Source organism: Diabrotica undecimpunctata, chromosome 2, assembly GCF_040954645.1.
Source record: "Diabrotica undecimpunctata isolate CICGRU chromosome 2, icDiaUnde3, whole genome shotgun sequence".
Lineage (NCBI taxonomy): Eukaryota > Metazoa > Arthropoda > Insecta > Coleoptera > Chrysomelidae > Diabrotica > Diabrotica undecimpunctata.
The window spans coordinates 7,782,630-7,807,081 of NC_092804.1; the positions used below are offsets into that span (position 1 = coordinate 7,782,630).

Genomic DNA, 24,452 nt, shown 5'->3' on the forward strand with positions numbered 1-24,452 from the left:
CAAGTAAAAATACTACTTTTAAGTTATGTAAAAGTGCTCTTCCACGAAGCCATAAATAACGTTACTCAAGAGAACTGGCAAAACTGCATCTTTCACACGCAGAAAGAAGAAGAAAATATGTGGAATTTAGTTATACAGGCAGATATCATTATGGAACCCATTGTCGTTCAACTTGGTGCAGATAGCGATGACTCAGACATTTCTGATGTTGATTAAAAGTAAGTTATGTAAAATTGATTAATAATTCAGTTTGAAAAGTATTTTCGTGAGTTTTCACCAAGAACGTAAGATGAAATTTGATTGTGTTGTTGATATCTTTGGGAATACACACATGTATTATTTGATGATGGCGTTTAATTTTATTGTGAATTTTATTTCGGTTCTTTTATATTTGAGCCCGAAAATGATATAATAGTAATTCATTTACTTGTAAAAATGTACTAGTTAACTAAATTTTAAAATTTTATTAGTCTATTTTAAAAATATTTTTGAGGTAACTACAAAATTAAATATTAATATTAATAAAATTGCTGTAAATATTTATCCAAAAACCTCGACGCCTATGATCTTCCTCACGTCCTTCCGCTCGACACCGTAACTGTCTATACTTTAAAAATTCGTCACTCCGTAAGATTTCCAGATCGAAGTATAGTTTCACCGTGTATAATTGAAACATTATAAAACATATCCAGTAATATTTTAATAATTAGAGTCCATTCACCAGAAAAACTTACAGACTTAATAAATTGCCGAATAATATATTTTCCAATTGAACTTCCTAAGTGTTGCAATAACGGCCGCAAAGAAGTATTAACCTCTGTGCTGAGGTATACATTATTTGTGAAATTATAAATTGGGGATTTGGGCTCATTTGAGCGCAGTCTATTATAAAAAGTTACCTAACCAACAACTAGAGTGTAATTATTAGTAGCTATCAATAAAACTGTAATTTTTACTCCACACTTCAACCATTTATTAACCATCCTCGATCGAGAAGACTCGGAAAAAGAGGCATTATAAAACAATTCGATCCTGATATCTACATCGAATCTGTCCAGATTGCAATGCCCTACTATTGCCAAGGGGTTTGCAGGGAACATCTTCGAGATTTCTATACAGAGTTAGGTAAAACCTACCGTTTGAATACTTTTCAACAGGAAAATTTTGAAAATTGGTCGGAGAAAGTTAATTTGTGGGTAAAAATATCTTTTGAATACATTATCGGCTTTCATGAGAATTTGCTGAAGAATTTACCTCGGTGGATTTTAAGAAGTATAAGTTAATTGCTACCAGTGGCGTAGAAACACTTGGATACATTTCTTACAGAAATTTATCCAGCTCATTTTGCACATGCGTGGGTGCGGCATTGCACCGACGATATAAAAAAATGTTAGGTATTGTGTTACTATATTTTCCGGTGTTCAAATGTACAATAAAATATAAGTCATAATTAGACTTCGGCAAATATGCATATTGCTAATTTTGCATATTGTGCATATTTTATGCAAATATTTCATATTTTGGCATATTTGTATAAAAGTTTGCATAAAGTGCATAAAAGTTCAGCTTTTTATACTGTATTTGAAAATTTTTAAACATACCAATTTATTTCAATTCTTGTATAAAATTTTGTAGTCATTTTAATCAAGAAATGATCTAAGTACGTAATCTCTACAGGTACAAAACATTTACAATTTCAAAGAAGATCAATTTAAGTAGCCCTCAACATTCTTAGAAAGTCTCGGTCACTGAGGCATTCAGTTATTGGATAATCGCTAAGGGTTCGCTCATTTGCATTTTATGATCTAATCCCCAAATCTATCTACAATTTATTGTATCTTAACAGCAGGTAAACGGCTAATAGTTTTGTTCCTAATTTAGGGATTTTCCAAAATCTCCCAGTTTATTGAATTAGGTACCTAAACATTTACCAAAAAAAGGAAAAATAGGAGGAAAACATCAAACTTCAATGGCTAAATGTTTCCAATCTACTTCAAAAAAATTAGATGAGCAAGAAACTTTTAATGAAGACTTGTGTCGCGCATTAGTGTCTGCAAATATACCGCTTTCAAAATTAGCAAATGTAAATTTTAGTTCGTTTCTAAAAAAATATTGCAAACTTAATGTTCCAAGTGATCGGTCTCTAAGAAGAAATAATGTGAACGGGCTATACTCGTCGGTGTTAATTAATATTAAGGAAGAAATTGCAGATAATTATTTTTACATATCTGTAGACGAAACCACTGATTCCTCAGGAAAGTATATTGCTCATTTATTGATTGGTGTTCTTAAAGAAGATACCTTACCAAAATCTCATCTTATTTCATGCCAGCAACTTGAGAAAACAAATGCTTTAACAAGTTCGCGTTTTATACAAGAAACATTAGCAACTTTGTTCTTCCGACAACTATTCCTTCTAATAAATTACTGCTTATTTTATCGGATGCTGCTCCTTATATGGTGAAAGCAGGACAAAATTTAAAAATATTTTTCCCAGATTTAATACATGTTACTTGTGTAGCGCATGGATTAAACAGAGTTGCAGAGGAAATGCGAAAAAAGTTTCCTCTTGTAAATACCATGATATCCAGTGTCAAAAAAGTATTTCTTAAATCTCCTATAAGAATTCAACTTTATAAAGAAATGCTACCTAACATTCCTCTTCCACCACAACCTATTTTAACGCGATGGGGAACATGGTTAGAAGCAGCTAATTTTTATGCAGATCATTTTGTTAAAATAAAGAACATAATTGATACGTTAACAGATGAAAGTTCTCAATCTCTTTTGGATTCTAAACAAACTTTTCAGAGTAACTTGCTTCAACAAGAACTTTCATTTATAAAATCAAATTTTAGTTTTTTTCAAAAAACAATTACTCAGTTAGAATCACCAAAACTGTCATTGTTCGAAAGTACAGCATTAATAAAAGAATTTGCGTCATGTTGTCGGAACGTTAGAGGTAATATTGGAAAAGATATTTTAAAAAAATTTGAAGCTACTATGGAAAAAAATAAAGGTTACCATATTCTTTCTGAAGTAGTCAGTGTTCTAGCTGGAAATATTTCGGAAACAATTAATTTAGAACCAAATGTTTTGGTTAGTTTGAAAAATGCTCCCGTTACATCAGTTGATGTTGAACGAAGTTTTTCCATATATAAATATATGTACTCAGACAGAAGCCACAAGTTTTTGTTAGAAAATTTTGAACACCACTTGGTCATTTATTGTTACCATAATTCTAAATAAGTTTATTCATACTTAAAAATGATGTAGTTACTTAAAATAAATGTAAATCTTAATGAATAGTAGGAAATATTTAGTTATGTACACTTTTTTTTAATAAAATTGTTACTATTTTACGATTTTTTTATTTATTTGTATGCATATTTTGTAAAATATTTGCATATTTTCGGGTAAACACGTGCATATTTATGCGCATATTTTCTACATTTGCATATTTGCCGAAGTCTAGTCATAATACTTTTACTTCTATTTTTCCTAATATCGAATTTCATGGATTCTCAATTTTTTCCTGTGATCTCTTCATACTTCAATATAAGGTTTGTGTTAAAATGTACTTTAAGGTTCAAAAAACAGCAGGTCATTTTATGAAGAGAACGATATCTTACAAAATAATGTTATAATTGCATAATTCTAATAATAAAAAGGATTGGAAACATACATTTAAAAGTAAGTCACCACAACAAAACTAAGAAACGTAAAAAAAATTATTATATAGTTAAATAAATAATATATTCCAAAATATTTCAGAATATAAAACTAATAATTAGACAGACTTAGAAAATTATACTTATATAATTATAGGTAGTTATTTTGATAGTCATAATATATTCATGGTTCTCTTTGTTCGTAGAGGTCAAGTCCTTCATAATCAAATAATAATACACTCTTATTAAAAGAAACACATAATTAGTGGTTTTTTAGTGTCGTTTGAAAGTGTCATCTGTGGCATTTTAAGTTAAAAAAAACTTTTTAGTTTTAGAATTTTTTTAAATGCTATCAAATTAGCCGGAATGAAAATTTTACTTCTATAGACAACACAGCACTTAGACTATCTCTTGGAACATACCGAACGTCATCTCTAGAGAGTTTATATTGTGAAAGTGGGGAGCCTTCAATATATAACCTCCCAATTTTTTTAACATTATCACATGCGACTTTAATAGCTTGAAATTTGAATAAATCGCTATTTAATTACACGTTCTCTAATAAATATAAGGTTCTATTTACCATAGTATCAAACACAAACCTTATTATAAGTGAGTACTGTATTGTCTGAGATGTCTCGACATCGAATTCCCAAATACTTTTCCCATCAACGTTAAAAATCTCCACCACCGATTGTTCAAACTTTAAATATAAATACTGGCCTTACCCAATTTGACAAACATAGTAATAGTCATGCAGAGATCAAGCATAATTTAGATTTAATTCTCAGTCAGCATTACAAGAATTGTTATAAAATCTTTACAGATGCATCCAAATACTACAGAGGAGTAGGCGCTGCATTTATTTCTCCACACATATCAATTTCATTTCTCAACCTATCGAGTTCTATTCAGTGCTGAAAGCTATCATGCATTCTAATGAAATTATAATGACAGTGCTAATTCAGTTATCTTAAGTGAATCACTAAGCACCCTTCAAACTCTTACTGATCTATCCCAAAAGTCCTCTTTAGAAACTAATAAAACTTAAACTCATGCAGGCTCAAAATTCTAAAAGTATAAGTGCCGTATATGCCAATATAGAAAAAGCCGAGTATTAAAATAATGCAAGTGATATAAAAGCTTTTATTAAGAATCGACTTTTGTGCAAGTGAAAAAACGAATGGCCAAAAATGAGGAATAACCGAATGATAGTCAGAAGATACTAGAATACCTAAAAATAAAAAAAAGCAAAAGAAACAAAGAATAGTGGATGAGGTAGATCAGTTCTTTTAAAGGTACGCTTAAAGTTTTAAAGAGTTTAAATTTTTGAAAAGTTTGCACCCAGAATTTTTTTTGACCAGTACGTCATGTTAAGCCCAGTCGTAGCGTGTTACATTCCCATTGTCAACAGAACAGGACAGATCGCTGTCGATACATTTCAATTTATTTAGTTCTGGAAAACGTCCTGGAAGTATCACATCAGGAGATACAAGCAGTTCAAAAAGAATCATGTACGCTTTCCAAGAACTCACCAACTATGATCAGATTGTAGCATATATACTTTCGGAGTCAGATATATATTCTTTCACCTAATTACCAAAACTCACAACAATAAAATGTTTAGTAATATTGTTTTAGTAGGTATTTTTAAAGAAAAAGTTAAATTTTTTGTTACTATGTATATATTTATACTTAGTTTTAATTCTAGAAATTCAGACATTGGTTTCTTGTTATAAGTTTACATTGAAAGTAGCGAATTGAACTCGAAACCGGTGAGCTGAAGTTACGCAGTCTCCTAGTACTTTAGAAGTTATAGTACCTTTTTACCGGTGAGCTTGAATCTTCCACGTGCTCATGTACCTTCAAGCCACTATTGCTAGTTATTGGTATTTAGTGGGTATTTAGCTAGGGTACTATGAATACGTTCAAATTGGTAAGTTTGTTCAAAAAACAGGTAAGTTTTGTAATTGTTATAAAATTAAAGATATTTGTGTAAAACCTGTTATTTTTAGATGTATTTGGTTCCTAATATATCAACAAACTTAATCTATTAGACAATAATTTTGAAAGTATTGTTTTAATATGGTATAAGGAAAAAGAATCTGACTTATCTGATTTAAAAGATGAATATGATATCGAAGAAGAACATAAATATCGACCTTCAAGTGAAAGTGATGATAACGAACAATCTATTTCAAATGATGAAAATATTGATGAAGAATTAGACCAAAAGAATTAGGATGAAATTGGAAAAAAGTACTATTATGGAAAAGATCGACAATAGTGGGCAATAAATGAACCTGTAAAAAATGTGCGAAATCCACAACATAATATAGTCATAACCGTATCAGGATTAAAAAGTCCTGCTTGTACTTTAGAAGATGAAGCCACTCCAGAAGATATATGGAACCTTCTCATCTCTGAAGGTATGATAAATACTATGGTGCAGTATACAAGTATAAAGATTACAGAAATTCGAACAAAGTTTGCTGTAGAGACACGAACAGATTTAAAAGATACGGATAGTACGAAAGTACGAGCTTTGATGGGCCTACTAATATATACTGCGATCTATAAATCTAATGATGATGACATTGACGCCATGTTTACTGCAGATGGAACCGGAAGAGAGATTTTTGGGACTGTTATGAGCGGAAATCGATTTAGTGTTTCGATAAATTGCTTGAGGTTTGATGATGCCACATCTAGGAAAGAAAGACTGAAAGAACCACCAGCAGCTCATATTAATGACATTTTTAAAAGTCTAAAATTGTCAAGATGTATTTAACATTGGAAAAAATGCATGCATTGATGAGATGTTAATCGGGTTTAGGGGCCGGTGTAATTTTTTGGATGTACATACCAAATAAGCCACAAAAAAATGACATAAAACTAATGTTGATAACTGATGCTAAGACTCAATTTGCCTAAAATGTCTTAATATATACCGGAAAAGGTTTGGATGGAATTAATCTTTCAAATTCAGAAAAAAAAATTAACCAAATCGACATAATCGGCAACTCGTCTATCAAAACTTCTATTTGGCAGTAATAGGAACATTACTGCAGATAATTGGTTTTCTTCTTTTAAGCTAGTGAAAGAGTTACAGTCCAGAGGCCTTACCTATGTCGCAACCAAGAGAAAATCAAAAATGGAAATACCTTCAGAATTGAAGGCAAACAAATCAAAAACCAGTTAATTTTGCATTATATGAATTTTCAAACCATGAAACACTAATTTCATATATTCCTAAGGAAAACAAGGCTGTAATCGTCATTTCCTCTATGCACCACTGTCGTGCTATGGATATTGAAAGTAACAAACCTGAAATAATATTATTCTATAATTCAACAAAAGGAGGCGTTGATGCACTAAATGAGAAATGCACCATTTACACCTCAAGGAGAGCTCGACGTTGGCCAATGGCTATTTTTATCAAATATTAGACATGAGTTGTGTCAATGCATTTGTCATGTCTAATTGTTTCAAAAATAACGGAAATACATCCCAAATCAGATAAATGAAGGCACTAGCGAGAAGCCTGATAAAACCTTTTATGAGTAGATGTTTTGAAAATCCTAGAATTAGTTTAGATATAAGAAACTCGATACGAACAATACTTGCACTAGAAGAACCAGCAAAATTTCCACACAAAAAAAATTAAAGATTCGGAAATATTGTAATTTATGCCCATCTTAACTTCATAGAAAGACATTTTACTTACGCTATGATTGTAAAAGCCTATATGTTTATCATGTAGTAAGAAAATACGCACAAAATATGCTTCAAAATAATCGTAACCAAAATAAATGTTGTTTAAAATTAGTGTAGTTCACCTCTTGTCAGAATTTTTTTACTAAATAATTGTTTATTTTTTGCATAAAAATTAATGATTGGTATTCCCTTAAATCTTATATATTCTAAACTTTGCAAAAAAAAAACACTTTTTTGTATTGTTGAAATTATAGAGGCTTATTATAATAAGGAGAAATTTCAGTACTATTGTAAAATAAAGGTATTTTAATAACATACTTATATACCTATGAGCGAATAAAGTTCATCGAGTTGAACTTATTTTGGTGAAATTTTTTGAAATACCTTTATCTTTTTTTTTTATTTTTTAAAAAGGAGTCCGTGGGACTTCACATCACGCTCAATGTAACTCAAATGGCACCTTATCGGTTACGCGTTAAGTTTTTATGATACTATAATAAACGTTTATTTTTTTAAAGTCATAATACTGCTACTTTCAATTTAATTTTTCGTCAAATCGTTCAATTATTTGATCAAAGTAAAAAATAGTTAAATCGTTTTTAATAGACTATATTTTTCTACCATTTTTCGGCAATTACCTTTCTGCTCACGTTCTTTTTTTCAAACCAACCATTAATCTTAAATTGATAGGTCGTTAGTTCCGCCAAGTGTTTGAATTTCTCTCGTTAAAATTCGTTTTACAAACTTTCTGCATAAATAAAAGATTCTGGACGTGTTTTAAAAATCCCCTGATGTATCCACATGCAATTTTCCATTTCTCTGAGAAATAATTCAGACAAATAATTCCAACCTGCGACGACACGAAGAAATATGGAGAAAAGAGTTCACAAACGGTTCGACGAAGTCTATTTTTATTGTTTGTTTAGAAATAACTTTGTATGTTAGGTTGGGGATCGATAGCGTTTTTTATAGATAATTTTGGGGGAGTATTGGGTAGGTTTATTTTTGTAAATGAATAGGTGAGTTAAAAAAAAATAGTTACACTGTATTTGGTTACTCGCATAAAGAATTCGGTTTAGTAATTTGCTGTTGTTTTTTTTTAATACGTTTTATGAAAATGATAAAATACAAAGTAAGCAAAATAACTAAATAAAATTTTTGGTTGGCATACCAAAATCATTAAATATTTCTTGACTACTCTTAGCAATAGTTACATGTCCTACGTCTCCATTGGGATTGGGACAGGACTAGACTAAAGGAAGACATCGAAGCAGCAGTGAAAGATGAAATCGGAACAGAAATTTGTGCCCGTAAAAATCATTACAAACAAATCTGGTGATCCAGATGCGGCCATGTTATCTTCTTCTCATGGCACCGTCTTTTCTTGAAGGTTGGCGATCCAAATGGCAATTGTAGTTTTGGAAACTGCTGCGCGAAAGATTTCTGCGGATGAGCGTTAAACCATCTCCTTAGGTCTTTCAGATCTTCAGGTCTTACAATTTTTGCATCCTTCCATCTTCTGTGTGGCCTTCTTTTTAGTCTTGCAGCCTAAATTTTAGTATATAGGTCTCTTTTCGGAAATCTTTTGGCCTTCGTTCTTACTACATGACCAGCCCATCTAAATTCCTTTTTTTAATTTAATGAATTCTGAAGTCGGTGCCTCTTTGAACGGTTGGTAGGGTTCATGGTTTCACCTGGACCTCCATAATATATTTTCATTAATAGATCCTAATATCTTTCTAAGGACTTTTCCTTTAACGAGTTCCTACATATTCGATAGACAGGTTGAATAATGTCGGCTAAGTTTAATAATAGTAATTCTATTTCATTTTGTCCTTGCCATCTGCTTTTATTGGAAAGTTTTATGGAATATTTCTCGAACATTTTATTGGAGTATTTTATGGGATATTCCTAGAACATTTTATTGAAAATACTTTATGGATTGATGTAGGCCTAAACAGCTGTCTTTAAGGCCTACCCACATGCTTTGGAGCCGGCAACAGAACCTGCCCACATAATCTAAAGGCAACATATAATTAGAAGCAAGCAGCCCATCGATGCCGTAAGTATTCAGTTCCAAATTTATTTAATATAAAGCATTAGGCAAGGTCTTGTCTCGTAGTGAAACGCCCAACATAGTACGCCCCATCGCCCTTTGACACACACGGATCTTTTGAACTGTTCCCCTTGTCATGGTCAAGTTAACACCGGCAAAACACACTGATTAAACGTTTTTCTTTTAAGGCATATTGGTATATCAGACGATTTGAAAATATGGTTCAGCTTGCCGAAGGCTGCCCAAGTCAGTCTTATACGACGGAGAAGCTCAACGGTTTGGTTATCTTTTCTCATGCGAATCTCATGACCTAGGTATTTATAGGCCATTACCTGGTCTCTGGATCTTGTTCCTACGCATATATCTTCGCTGACTACAAGACTTGTCATCATCTGGGTTTTAGATATATTTATTTTCAATCCCCCTTCTAGCGAGGAAAGGTAGAGCTGATTTAAAAGTTCTTTGGAATCATCTCTCCTATCAGCTATTAGTACAATATCATCTGCAAACCTTAGATGGCTAAGCTTTTCTCCGTTTATGTTTATGCTCTTGTCGGTCAGTTTTGCCCTTTTACATATATATTCCAAAAGCGTAGTGAACAGTTTCGGCGATATGGTGTCCCCCTGGCGTACTCCACGTGGTATCGGGAATTTCTGGGTTTGACGATCACCCACTTTTTTGTTGATTTACGGTGTCGAATGTCGACTTATTGTTTTTCATTTCTTGCACTGACCTTCGAACTTCATTGGGTGTAACGTCCGGTAAAATTTCAGATCCCTGATTGATTATCTTTGGTAATGATCCACTCCGGTTATATTGCTGTTCTTTGTATAGTTGTGTATAAACACTCTCTATCGTGTTCATAATTTGAATTCTATCGTCAATGATTTGCCCCTGTTCATTTCTTAATTTGTGGACGTTTTTTCTTCCAATGGACATGATCTGTCTGAGTACTTTCAAGCTTTTGTTTTCTTCTATTACTCTAGTTATTGCCATCGTATTGTATCATCTCAGATCTTTTCTAACTTCCTTTTTAATTTTCTTATTTAAAATTCTTAGTTTATTTTGGTTATGATCCTGATTTTCCCTAAGTTTTCTTCTTTCCTCTAGAAGATGTTTTGTGTTGTGGCTTAATTTTTTGTTATTGTTTTCAGGACGAGGACAGTATTTCTTTTCAGCTTTTTTCAATATTTGAGTAATATTATTGTTCATTTCATTGATGCTGATATTCTCTAAGTCGTGTGTATCCAAACTAGTCCTAATATTTTCTTCGTAAAGTGTTATATCTTCTGGGAACAGCCACCTTCCACTTTTCTTTTTGAGGATCATTTTTGTTCTTTCAACTTCAGTGTTAAAAGTGGTTTTTGCTCTAATTAGTCTATGGTCGCTCCCTGTTGAAAATTTATTCACTACTGTTACATCCTACACAATATCTTTCCGATTTGATATTATGAAATCAATCTCATTGTTTGTTCTTTGGTTCAGACTCTTCCATGTCCACTTACGTTGGGGTTTCTTTCCGAAGAATGAGTTTATCACAAAGAGATTTTCCTGATGTAAGAAGTCAAGAAGCCTGTTATCTCTCTCATTTCTCTCACCAAATCCAAAGTTTCCCATAGCAGATTCTGCATCATCTTGTTTGAATTCCAATTTGGCATTAAAATCTCCAATTATCAATGTATAATGTGTTTTTGAAGTTTGTATAGCTGCTCTGATATCTTTATATCAAATCACGACAAAGAACAGGAGTGGCTGATGCAGTAGAGAGAGTAGCAACAATGAAATGGAACTGGGCAGGTCACGTGGCTCGAATGACAGATAATAGATGGACAAAGCGGATACTGGAATGGAGACCAAGAGATGATGCCTACCGAAGCAGAGGTCGTCCACCAACACGTTGGACTGACGATCTAAAACGTTGCCATAGGAATTGGCTGCAAGAGGTACAAGATCGAAATAGATGAAAAAATTATGAGGGAGATCTATGCCCAGCAGTGGATAAGCGAAGATTGCATGATGATGATGATTAGGCAGGGTTGTTTTTGCTGCTTAAATATTATTTTTTATGATTAGTTAAATCATTGTTTTATTTGTTAATAGCTAAATTTTTATGGTTTAATTCATAGTTTAGGACAAGACAGATTCACACTTGAGAGATTGAGCTAGACATAGACGATAAGCTCCCATGGTTGATTGAGGTATTATGTTGTAATAGTATTTCAATTCTCTTTGGTAGTCTTATCGTTACACACTCAGACAAAAGATAAATTGGGGTATCATTAAAAAACTTATTTTATAAGTAGATGGATACCAATTTTTCTATTTTGATATCGAAACAATTCACCAAACTCCTTTATTTAATATTCTAATTTATCACTTTATCAAAGAAAGCCGAATCAGTTTATTAAGCTCTTCCCAACTCCACCCCAATTTCCAGGTGCATATCCTTGGGTTTATTCAACTCTGTTAATTAAAACTCCAACCCTATAAACTTTAATTTGTCAATCATGGTGGCAACTTGCGTTTTGCCAAGTCCTTCACTCTATTCCCGTGGAGCAACTTTATATCAAGGAGAAAAGCCCGTCAGTTCATTCTTAGAAGATTTATAAGTGTGCGAGGAGTTTCGGCAAGCGGGTCACGTATTTTTAACGAGGGAATTTGTTGGCTTGTCAGAGAAAGTGAGTTAGTACTTGGATTATGGTGAGGTTTACTTTTATTATACCTCTTTAAAGGTATACTGTGCAATGAGATCATAACCAAAAGGAGTGTTTAGGTTTTTAAACAGAATGATAAGTAAGCGTTTTAGATTATAAAATTATTATGGAAGACTATTTTCATATAGATAGTCATGTCAAAGCTTTAAGTGTGTTTCAAAGTGTTTCATAAAAATAATGACTTTTCATAAGTAAAATTAACATAATCGTGACACAGTCAGATCAAGTTAACTTCTTGTTGGGCTATGTTGTTTTTTATTTCTCTTAATGACATTTCAGTTTTTACTAGTGTTATTTCCGATATATCTTCTAAGGCCAGATTAGATCAATTCTTACGCTATATGGAATAAACGTTTAGTAGATGAATTGAATTTAAATCAGTTTATGCATAAAATTCCGAGAGATACCCTTGTGGGCGCTAATAATAAGAAATTGACGGTTATTAATCAGGTATAGGAGTGAAAGTTTAATTTGAAAATAATTATTATTTTATGCAATTTATTGTGATTGACAATATGAAATATGATATGGTTGTGGAAACTGACGAACTGGAGGATAAAAAGGCTAACCTAAATTTTGCTGAAAAATATGTTCAAATAGACCAGGACACAATTAGAATAAAAGAAAAAATTTTGAAGGATAACGAAGACAACAAAAGGCACGAAAGCATGAACCTAGTAAAAGTACAGGAAAAGATTGACACGAATGAAAAGCCTCGACATTGTAATGTATCAGCCACATACCCAAGGGAAACAAACCCACCCCCAAACGCAATCGTTATTCAGTTAGCCGGTATGTAACAAGTCAATATAGCAAGTAAATAAAAGAAACAAAATAAGAGGTAGTTAGCCTGGAAAAGAATAATTAAAATTAAATAAATAATTTTTTCATACTCCAAATTAATAAGAATAAATTCGACACAGTTTAAATACATTTCAAATTAAACAAAGAATAACAATTTGACCTAGTTTTGACACAAGCCTGAATGTTTAAAAAATTACGACACTTTAGACCTTGTTGGAAAATAATACAAGGTACGAATTGTTAAACAGTGATAAGAATTGAGCTGAGTAAGAAGTTTTCATGGCGTGATCGACTTTAACACATGGCGTAGATGGAGAATCAGCGAAAAACGTAGAAAAACTCAGGGTACGCGTTGGGAGGCATAAAAACAAGAAAGTCGGCGGAAAGGGGGCAGTCAGTCAGTCAGCACGGGGCAGAGTGTCGCTCGGCCAGCGTTACGGTCAATTATCGTGATATCGTGTCCGACGGAAGGTAAAGAATCCAAAATACGAATTTTCGTCTTGCTCAGTACCGCCATAACGTGCAGTGAATTCCAGCGTTCATCCAGAGTGTTCCAGTTTGGGCTACAAGGCGTATTCGTTAGCTAGGGCCTAAGTACGCTAAGGTAATGAACAAATATATACTAACCATTGAGAGAAACCATTATTAGTGCGTTGTCAGCCTTTTAAATTCCCTTAGTAAAATTTCTTCTCGTCTCCCTTCGCAAACATTGATAACCACTACTAGCTTCCTGTACGTCTTGTGTAGTAGTTGTAAATTTACGATTTGTTAAATATATAGTAAGTTGAAAGTGGCTTGTTTTATTTTACCGTTAGATAGAGACAAGAAGAGAACACGTTTTTGCTTTGTACATCTTCCTGGCTTCTAACGCAAGCCCATAGCCTCTGACTCTTTACAGGGCCTGCATCGAAGTATCCTTCAGCCCCTATCCTGTTTCTTTCCTACCCTCTTGTAAATCCGCGAGGGCGAAAACACGACCTATTCGACTAGTGGACCAGTATGCCTCAAATTTGCTCAGACAGCTAAATCTCCTTTTTTCACAGGGGATATTACAGTGGTGACAGTGCTAAGCCTCCCTTAGCCTCAACTCTCTTTTATTACAACATTAATAAAATCAGTCTTACTCACAATCAATTAAATTTTACCACCAAAACGACCGGTTTCGCTTACTACACTTTGCTAAGCATCTTCATATCAAACGGTACCCACATTAGGGTGCTATCTAATAAAGATAGCAATTACAGTAATTATGCCAATATTACATATCTGTGATTAATATAGATAAAATTAATGAAGCAGATTAAGTAAAAACCCATAAAATGGTGTAAGATAATCTATTGAATTGAAATAAATTAGTGAATAACCAAAATACTACTTACATGCTGGTACAAGAATTATTAATTAATGATTCGTGAAACATATTTCAAACTAGCATGAATTGCTGGTGATGGGTGATCATCTGTTTTATTGTAACTGTTTGATAATTAGCTGGGAAGTTCTTGAGGGGGGAGATATTAACTAATAAAATAGGAATAAGGTATTATGTAATTATTTGTTAAATGAAAGTGATGTTTTATATTATTAAATTATTAAAAGTTATTTACATTTATTCCATAGATATATTTTAGAAATTATTTTAGAGATTTTTTTAATTAAAAGGATAGTTATATGACAATGAATGAAGTTAGATGTACAATTTTGTGGGTGTGCAACTGCTTTAACTTGTAAATAACTTTTGTTTTGCCGTTGCAATGGAAACATTTATAAGATATTTAATTAGTGTATGAAAATCTACAAACGTATTTCTTTGATTTATTTTCCTCTACTCCTCTTTTTTCTCAAGCACTATTAAAAGAAAAGGTAATGTTTTTGAACTCAATTAAGAACCCTGAGATGAGAAAAAAATAAATTTATTAATCCGGCGTCTACATTAAAATTCATTAAATATATTTTTTGTTTTAAATTGCTAATGTTTATATAATATTCCTAATAGCCCTTTAAGTTGTTGCTACCAATCTCTAAAATAAAAAAAGTAATTGTAGCCCCATTTATAATAAATTACAGTTCCTCTAAACCGTTGGTTAGCTACGATTTCACAGACAATAAACAAATCATATTTGTCTGGCTTTTATCATCCAACAAGGACATTTGTGATCAATTTTTATTGATTTATAATTTAAATCCTAATGTAGTTTGCCTTCCATTACAATTTGTATACTGTCATGCTCACCCGAGGTATCAATTTGATATTAATGGAATACTAAAAACCTAAACAGTCCATAGAACATGCTTTTAGTAAATTGATAAAGGATTGATAAACAAACAAATGATTCGGAATTATTAAAAAATGTTAAATACAAGTTAAATTTTTAAGATTTGAAAAAATTATTCCAATTTCCTTATTTTTTTGTTGTAAAAATTACCGTAAAAAATTAGTTTTTGTGCATACCACTTAGACTAGAGCTCTTCCTATTATATCTCCTAAAGTCGTTAGGACTATAAGCACAAGAAAACCAACGAAAAATAATGATACAATAAATTGAAACTTTTCTGACGTTTCTAGGCCAAATTGTTGGATAAAACGAACTTGGAAAAAATAATTTGAAATTAATTTAATGCGATGTTATAAATTTTTGGAAGCTGATTATTTGTGAACGAGGGTTGTATTTTATTAACAAAAAACACATATCTTATAACAATGAAAATATCACTATTTTGTTGAATTTAGAATCAAAACTAAAATTCTAATCACAATTATTAGTACGGACAACTAAATGACCAAGTAGAATTAATAAGTTATTAATTAAAATAGCACTTTTACCCTGCACAAGTATAAAAAGAATATAAATTAGCTGGGGGCAACCTATGCTGCAATATGCGGCAAGTGGGGATTTACCTTTGACTTGCGAGATATAAAATATTTAGCCAAAAATGTTTTGGATGCACAGGGTCGATAAGTGTCTCTTTTCAAAAACAATTTACCTGGAGCTGACTGGGTATATTCATTACTGATACGGCATAAGGAGAAATTATCCAAAAAGTGGCGACCAATATTGAAAAACCTAGAGCTAATATTTCAAAAGAAACTTTAGTTGCCTACTTCGAGAATCTGCGTAGAGAATTAGAAAATATTTACCTAATAATATTCAATTACAACGGGACAAGATAACTCCGGAAATAAGAAAATAATATTTCAACGCAGCACCAAATATCCCGAACAAGTTTTTAATTTTACTAAAGCAGCAACGACTATAATGATAATGTGCTTCGGTTTTAGAATTGCTCTTAGCACCATATATAATTTATAAAGCAGAAAAAATATGGTAACAATGGACTAAAAATGGTCCAAAAGGATCACCTTGCTGTACTGACAAATTCTGGTATGTAGGTTTTCGATATAATCGCACCCATCATGGATGGATAGATTCACACACATTTACGGATTGGTTTACTTTGACCTGTTTACCACATGCAAAACGTCCTGAAGGGCCAAAAATCATTATAAGAGATAACCTTTCTTCACATTATACCGACGAGGTAATATCTTTATGCGAACAAAACAATGTGGACTTTATATTTTTGGTCAAAAACTCAACACATTTAACCCAACCACTTGATGTCGGTTTTTTTCGTCCCTTTTAGATGGCTTGGAGGGAAACTTTTAGTGATTGGAAAAATTGTCTCCCCGCATTAACCGCAATAGATAAGAAAGATTTTCCAAACTTGTTAAACACTACCTTTCAGCACATGGACAAAAAACAAAAACGCGGACAAAAAGAGCGCTATAAAATAAATTATTGTCTCCTTCTTTGCTGCCACGGGAATTTACCCTTTCTCATTAGAAGATGATGAAATAAAGGGTCAAATTGACAATCTTTTGGTACATTATCTAGAGGAGTAAAAATATTCAGCTGCACCATCCCGGCAAAATAGTAAGCGAACCAAACTAAATGTCGAGCCAGGAAAAAGTGTTGTAGCTCAGCAACCTGATGAAACTGAAAGAGACAGTAAAGAAGAGCCACCATTGATAATGAAATACTAAGTGAAACGTCTAACTTGTGTAAGTTTGGCCATAATGATGGGGTTGAATATTTTGCCTATAACAAGGATGACATCATATAAGGAGTTTTTCTGTTAGTAAAGGGTTTGGGATGAAGAAGGAAGAAGCAATACCATCGCTAGGTTACTTAAATCTAAAAAACCAATAAAAAGAACCTATCGTTGTAGGATATAAATCTACAGATGAAGTAAAGAAGGCCTTCAAACTGGTACAAAAAGATTTTCGGTTAAAGTAAGTGATAATATTGCCATTTTGCCCTATCCTGAATTCGAAGAAGGAAGATTGAAGGTAAAAGAGGAGCCGGCCGCAAACAATTATCCTGGTTAAGAAATATTAAAGAATGGACAGGAATACACAATACAGGCGAGCTGTGTCACGCCGCCAAGAACAGAATTCTAGTAATGAGATAGTCGCCTACGCACTTTGGTGTATGGCATGTTAAGAAGAAGAAGAATTCCTTAACTCAACAGAGATAGCTTGTACGTTAAAAAAAACGGGTTGATGTAATGGAAATGTAGAATATCACTTTAAACTTAATATACATATCTTCAAATATGTTTAAAGTTATGTTTTTTGGTATTCTACATTGCAGTATTAGCCCAACTTTGTCATTTTTGGGTATATTATTAATAACTTTTTGCGAAAGCTAATTTAGGGCGTGAATAATGTTTTTATTTCTGAGCCTTCAGAAGTATTGTGGACTGTATTCCTTGTATAAAAAATATTTATTCTGACTTTTAACACCTTTATTATAATTTTATAAGAACTTAAAATTAACAAAACCAAAAAAATAATGTCTTATTTCTCCTTGACAGCTACGCGCCGTCGTTGTCGCTAGTATTCGATCCATGCGCCCTGTGGTCCGTGCAGGGACGGCTCTTGCACTGTTGACTGCTGAACATGCCGCCCCCCTTGAAAGGCTTAAGTGATGCCTTTCAAACAACGCTTCTTGTAAACCATAACCATTATTGTTCATCCATTGGCAGGACGGCTAACTTTACACAAGGCCTTTTGAATTCACCTTTAGAAGTACGCACAGTCACAACCCGCACAACATTATCTGTCCCAGCATGTAGTTGCAATATTCTACCCAATTCCCATTTAGTAGGAGGAAGACCATCCTCTTGAATAATAACCAATGATCCAATTTTCACGTTGTCAGCTGTTGTTCTCCATTTGGTTCGCTGCTGAAGTGAAGAGAGGTACTCACGTGACCAGCGTACCCAAAAACTCTGAATTATCTGAGTCAGGTGATGATACCGTTTCAACTTATTCGGATTTATTTCAGTTAGCTCTTCTTGTGGCAGTGCTACAAGTGGTGCTCCAATTAGAAAATGTCCAGGGGTGAGTACACCAAGGTCTTCTGGACTTTCCGACAGAGGTAATAAAGGACGGGAATTTAGGAGAGACTCAATTTGCGTCAACAAAGTATACATTTCGTCATATGTAAATTTATTATTACACATTACCCTTCGTATATGAAACTTTACCGATTTTACAGTTGATTCCCAGATGCCACCAAAATGTGGTGAGTGAGCTGGAATAAAATGCCAATGAATCTTATGTTCCGAAAAATAATCTAAAAAATTTGATTTTACCGTTGCATCATTCATAAATGAATATAACTCCTGCAAATGATTATTTGCCCCAACGAAGTTAGTTCCATTATCAGAATACATATTTTTACATAGACCTCTTCTAGCAATGAAACGTTTAAATGAATTTAAGAATGAATTAGTACTTAAATCATATACAAGTTCAATATGTGTCGCCCTTGTTGTAAAACATGTAAAAATACATATATAGCATTTAACTACTTTACAATTCCGTAAATAGCTTGTTTTCAATTCAAAGGGACCCCCATAATCTACACCACAATTATAAAATGGCCTTGTAGGCAGAAGTCTAGATTTAGGTAAATCTCCCATAAGAGGTACAAGCAATGTAGGTTTGACACGAAAGCAAGTAACACATTTATGCAGAATTTGCCTAACCGTGCTACGTCCAGATAATAACCAAAATTTTAAACGAATTATTGATAGCAATGCTTGTGGACCTGCATGCAATTATTTATGATGATACGATATCACTATAAGTTTAGTTAATACATGACCGTTCGGGAGTATGATTGGATGCTTCTGGTCAAAAGACAATTCTGACTTTTGAAGACGTCCACCAACTCGTAATAGTCCTGTATCATCAAGAAAAGGATTTAATGATAAGATTTTACTCGATTTATGTATTGGTTTTGATTTTTTTATTGTTTGTATTTCCTGATGAAATACTTCATTTTGTGCCATATATACCAAACAGAAAAAACTTCTTTCTTTTTCATCTACAGTAAAAGGACCCGTTGTCTTATTATTAGATGATTTACAATTGGTGACAAACCGAAGTATATATGCAAAAACACGCTGCAATTTAGCTAAGCTGGAAAATCGGTTCCAAATTTCGGCAAATTGCACAGTTAATATAAATGTTTGAATTACCTTCTGGTCAGGTATGATAGAAATGTGTGAATTTGACAAAGCCTTAGTAGGCCAAGACAATTTATGAGAAGCTAACCATGGTGGCCCATTCCACCACAATTTTGAAGTGTTTAATAACTTTGGTTCATATCCGCGCGTAATTATGTCGGCTGGGTTATCATGCGAGTCAACATGATGCCAGCTATATCCATTAGAAAGCCTTTGTATTTCCGACACCCTATTTCCAACGAAGGTTTTCCATTGTGACGGTTCACCCAAAATCCAATGAAGAGTTATCATTGAATCAGACCAAAAATGTACCTCATCAAAGCTAACACCTATTGTTGCGATAACCGCCGATGCCAATTTGGCAGCCAATAAAGCACCACACAATTCCAATCTAGGCAAAGATATTGTTTTTAAGGGTGCTACCCTTGATTTCGCACATAATAAATGAACTAAGCAAGAACCACCTTGATCCAGTGACCGAATGTAGAGTGCTGCTCCATAAGCAGACTCTGAAGCGTCACTGAAACAATGTAATTGTCTATTAATTGGATTAGAACACAAAACTTGCCTGCTAATGTGAGTTTTCTCCAAATCTGCAATTGATTCCCTAAACTGGTTCCAAGCTGTGTGTAAATCTAAAGGTAAAGACTCATCCCAATTTAATTTTAATTGCCATAGTGATTGCATTATTAATTTAGCTTTAATTATAACTGGCCCTACTAGTCCAAGAGGATCAAATATCTGTGAAACTAAAGACAGAACTGTTCTTTTGCTAACCTTTGTGTAATTAGAAAAATTGATTTTATATTGAAGCGAATCTATCTTTGAGTTCCAATAAAGCCCTAATGTTTTTGTTGTAACATCATCTGCAAGATAATGTTCAATGTCTCCCTTTATTTGAATATCCTCATCAAAAATTTCAGGTTTGTTTGATACCCATTTTCTAAGTGAAAATCCTGCTGTGCACAAAATATTATTTAATTCATCCTTTAATGATTTTACTTCTTCAATTGAACTCCCTCCTGTAAGCAAATCATCAACATAAAAATCCTTTAAAATCACCTGGGAAGCTAGAGGCAGGTTCAATTGATTCTCATGAGCTAATTGTTGTAAGCTTCTTATAGCCAAAAATGCTGCTGGAGCGGTCCCATATGTTAGCGTTTTCAGCTTGTATGTCTCAATTGGTTGCTCATCCGAAAACCTCCATAATATTTGTTGTAGTTTTTGCTGAGTTTTGCAAACAAAAACCTGTCGATACATCTTTTCGATGTCTGAAGCTATAACTACATTATGTTTTCGAAAACGAAGAAGAATGCACATTAAATCATCTTGTAATTTTGGTCCGACCATTAGAACATCATTTAATGACAAACCACTGTCAGTTCTAGCTGACCCATCAAACACTACCCTTAATTTTGTAGTTAAAGACGTTTCTTTTAAAACTCCATGACGTGGAAGATAGTAGTTGGGTGTTTCTGAATTGAAATCAGTTTTATCTTCAACCTTTGACATGTGACCCAACTGGATATATTCCTGCATAAACTCATGGTATTTAATTTTCATTTCCAAATTTTTATTTAATTTATTTTCCAATAATTGAAATCTTTTTAGTGCATTACTATAAGAATCTCCTAAGTCAGAAATGTTTGACCTTGTTGGTAATTTAACAACAAAATGACCGTTTTCATTTTTAATCGTGCTAGCTTCAAACAACTCTTGACAATAAATGTCCTCCTTGGACATAACCTTTTTTGCACCAAATTCTTCTATTAACCAAAATTTTTCAATTTGGTTTTCCAAAACATTAGACGAAAAATTACATACCACTGAATTGTTGCTAACCTTAATTGATTGACTAACTGGCCCTGAAATAACCCATCCCAACTTAGTTTTTTGGAGAATTGGTTGATCTTTGCCAAGTTTTATCTGACCCACACATAATAATTGCCAAAAAACTGATGCTCCCAGTAATACATCAATTTGTTTTGAAACCCCAAATGTTTCATCTGCAAGTACAATGTTTTTAGGAATATTTATAAAATCCAAGTTTAAATCCGAAGTTGGTAAATTGTCAGAAATTTTATCAATTACCAATAAAAATGCATTTGTTTGATAATTGCTAAACTTTGATAAAAGTGTCCCATTTAATGCCTGAGAAATGTTTGTTATACCTTGACCTAAACCTTTAACCGGAATGTGTACCTTATCTGCCCGTAATTGTAATTTTTCAAAAAATGAACGTGATATAAAATTTGACTGTGAACCTGAGTCCAATAAAACTCTACATTCATGCAAAATTCCATATTTGTCTTGCATATATACTAAGGCCGTTGAAAGTAAAATATCAGTTTTTAATCTGTATGATATACCTTGCTTAGAATGATTTAAAAAATTAATTGAATCCTGACCTATATCACCCGAATGTGATTCTAAAAAACATGTCTGACCTATATCACCCGAATGTGATTCCAAAAAACCTGTCTGACCCAAAAAGTTTGATTGAGATGTACCTTCCATTGAATTATTATGGAATGCACCTTGTCCCTGAATATGTACTTCCTTTCCCTGATTAGATATGCCATTTCCCTGTGTGTGTGTTTCTTTCTGGGTAGATATACCACAAATTTGTGATTCAACCTTTGATCCGTTGAGTTGAGTTGCATTTGTTTGTAAATGAGAATTGTTTATAAATTTACCATCCATATGTAAAAGAGTATTGTGTCGTTTTCCACAAAGTTTACAACCTCCCCATGTACAATGTTGTACTAAGTGTCCATCCTTTAGACAGTTCCAACATGCTTTTGATTTTGTTACCTCTTGTCTTCTAGCTGACACTGATAAATTATGAAATTTTTTACATGAATAAAAATAGTGCGGTAAATTACAAAGTGCACATTGTTTGGACGTTGCAATGAATGACTTTGATAATGTCATTTTTTGCACCCTTTTTTTTGTTTCCTTTGATATTTGCTCTATATCTTGTTTATCCCTTTCTGAATTTTGTAAGTGTTGTACTTTATGATCTATAAATGCTAAGAATTCCTGTATCGTAGAAAATTCGTTAACTGGACCCTTTTCTTGCCATTCCTTATTTGTGTAATAATCAAGCTTTTTCTCTATGGTACAAAGTAAAAGAACATCCCAATGTTCAACTGGATAACCTAACATACCTAGTGACTTTAAATTTCTTTTTATACAACCTGACAATTTCTTTAATTCTAAACTATTTACCTGAGTTATTTTTGGATATTCATATATAGCTTCAATATGACCACGTGCAATAAGTTTTTTCTTTTCATATGTTTCAGATAAAAGTTGCCATGCAATAGTAAAATTTTTGCTAGTAGTTTTTAGCTGCTCCAGTTCATCCTGGGCATCCCCTATCAAAGCCCTTTTTAAATAGTGAAGCTTGTCAACATCATTTAAATCAGAATTTTCTATGACCATACTAGTAAAACTATCTCTAAATTCTAACCAATGTTGATAACAACCATTAAAAGTTGGAACCTCCAGTGGTGGTAACCGTACATTTTTTAAGCTATTTCGATCTAAACTAGTATTGTGACCTGAGTTTGCTATAGTCTCGTTTAAATTAACTTCATTCTTTAATATAATTTCTGCAGAGGCTATTAGTTTAAAATATGCATCCTGAAAATCTAACCTTTCTTGTAATTGTTCCTCTGATGTGTCTAATAAGTCAATTTCACTTTGTATTTGATCAAAATCATTCCACCATTCTTTGCATTTGTCAACCCTAACTTGTAATTCTACTATTTTATCGTGAGTAAAACTGCTTATAAATGAATCAAATTTTGTAATTTGTGCCTTAAAGATACCACGCTTTCTTTTTAAAACTGTTAACTGATCCATTGCATCGACTATGTATAATATTAATAAAGTTTAAAGCTTGCTATTAATAAATCCTAACAAACCGAAATTATAATAACCTTGTGACACAAATTAATATCTCTCTTATTCCAGGATAGGTATTATAGGAATGAAAAATGTGTACTCACCACATACCATGCCATATAAACTTTTTCACTTGCCGATAAAAAATACACTAACTTGCTTGTTGATAAAATCCGTTCGAATGACCATGAATAATGTTTTTATTTCTGAGCCTTCAGAAGTATTGTGGACTGTATTCCTTGTATAAAAAATATTTATTCTGACTTTTAACACCTTTATTATAATTTTATAAGAACTTAAAATTAACAAAACCAAAAAAATAATGTCTTATTTCTCCTTGACAGCTACGCGCCGTCGTTGTCGCTAGTATTCGATCCATGCGCCCTGTGGTCCGTGCAGGGACGGCTCTTGCACTGTTGACTGCTGAACAGGGCGTATTAGCATATTTTTTGAAAAATATTTATAACGTGGGGTGAACATGATTGGCCAGCATTACATATGCTATTTTCGTTCACTTACAAAGGGGTGATCAATTTATTTCGCCCCATTCAGAGTATGAAATTGTTCTTTTTAGTCAAACTCTTAATCAAAAGAATATTTTTTATGGATAAATATTTAATATAGATCTTGTTAAATCATATTAGTAAAAAACATGTAGTGAATTTTACAATTTACTATCAAATTTTTGAATAAATAATTTTAGAGTGATTAATTTCAACCCATTTTACGGTATTCTAAATATTTATAAGTTAAGAATCGCAGTAATTTTGCAATAAAAATATAATCTTTTTTTTTCACTTTTAATGTATATTTTTTTTTATTTAATTTAACGTGCTTGTGACAGCTTCGGCCATTAGCACGAGGTACCGTGGATACAATTATATATAAGATACAATTACATATTATATACTATAGTTATATATTATTGAGTAAGTTTTCTAGCTCCAGGAATTGGATAGCTGTGATCACTTGGCGGCGGATCACGGTTCGATAATATATCTGAGATGTCGCCTATCGTGCACAGTTCTTGACGTCGTTTAT

General features: G+C 32.8%; 2 protein-coding genes across 2 annotated transcripts in view; both read right to left on the bottom strand.

The window, feature by feature from the left end:
* LOC140434137 (uncharacterized) overlaps positions 1-24,452 on the bottom strand; it is a 248,384-nt gene that overhangs the window by 151,303 nt on the left and 72,629 nt on the right. The gene's annotated exons all lie outside the window — the stretch shown is intronic.
* Positions 19,124-23,369, bottom strand: LOC140433122 (uncharacterized). The gene is made up of 3 exons (XM_072521175.1): positions 21,324-23,369; positions 19,512-21,032; positions 19,124-19,213 (listed from the first exon to the last, which is right to left on the bottom strand). The coding sequence occupies exons 1-3, from the start codon at positions 23,367-23,369 to the stop codon at positions 19,124-19,126; spliced, it is 3,657 nt and encodes a 1,218-aa protein (XP_072377276.1).

Bases quoted from the DNA above. Each gene is read 5' to 3' on its own strand.
- LOC140433122 (XM_072521175.1), bottom strand. From the start codon at position 23,369: ATGGATCAGTTAACAGTTTTAAAAAGAAAGCGTGGTATCTTTAAGGCA. The intron at 21,033-21,323 runs GTATGTAATTTT...GAGTTTATGCAG, and splicing joins AGGTTAGCAACAATTCAGTG to GAATATATCCAGTTGGGTCA. The intron at 19,214-19,511 runs GTAATTCAAACA...TTGATGATACAG, and splicing joins CTATCATACCTGACCAGAAG to GACTATTACGAGTTGGTGGA.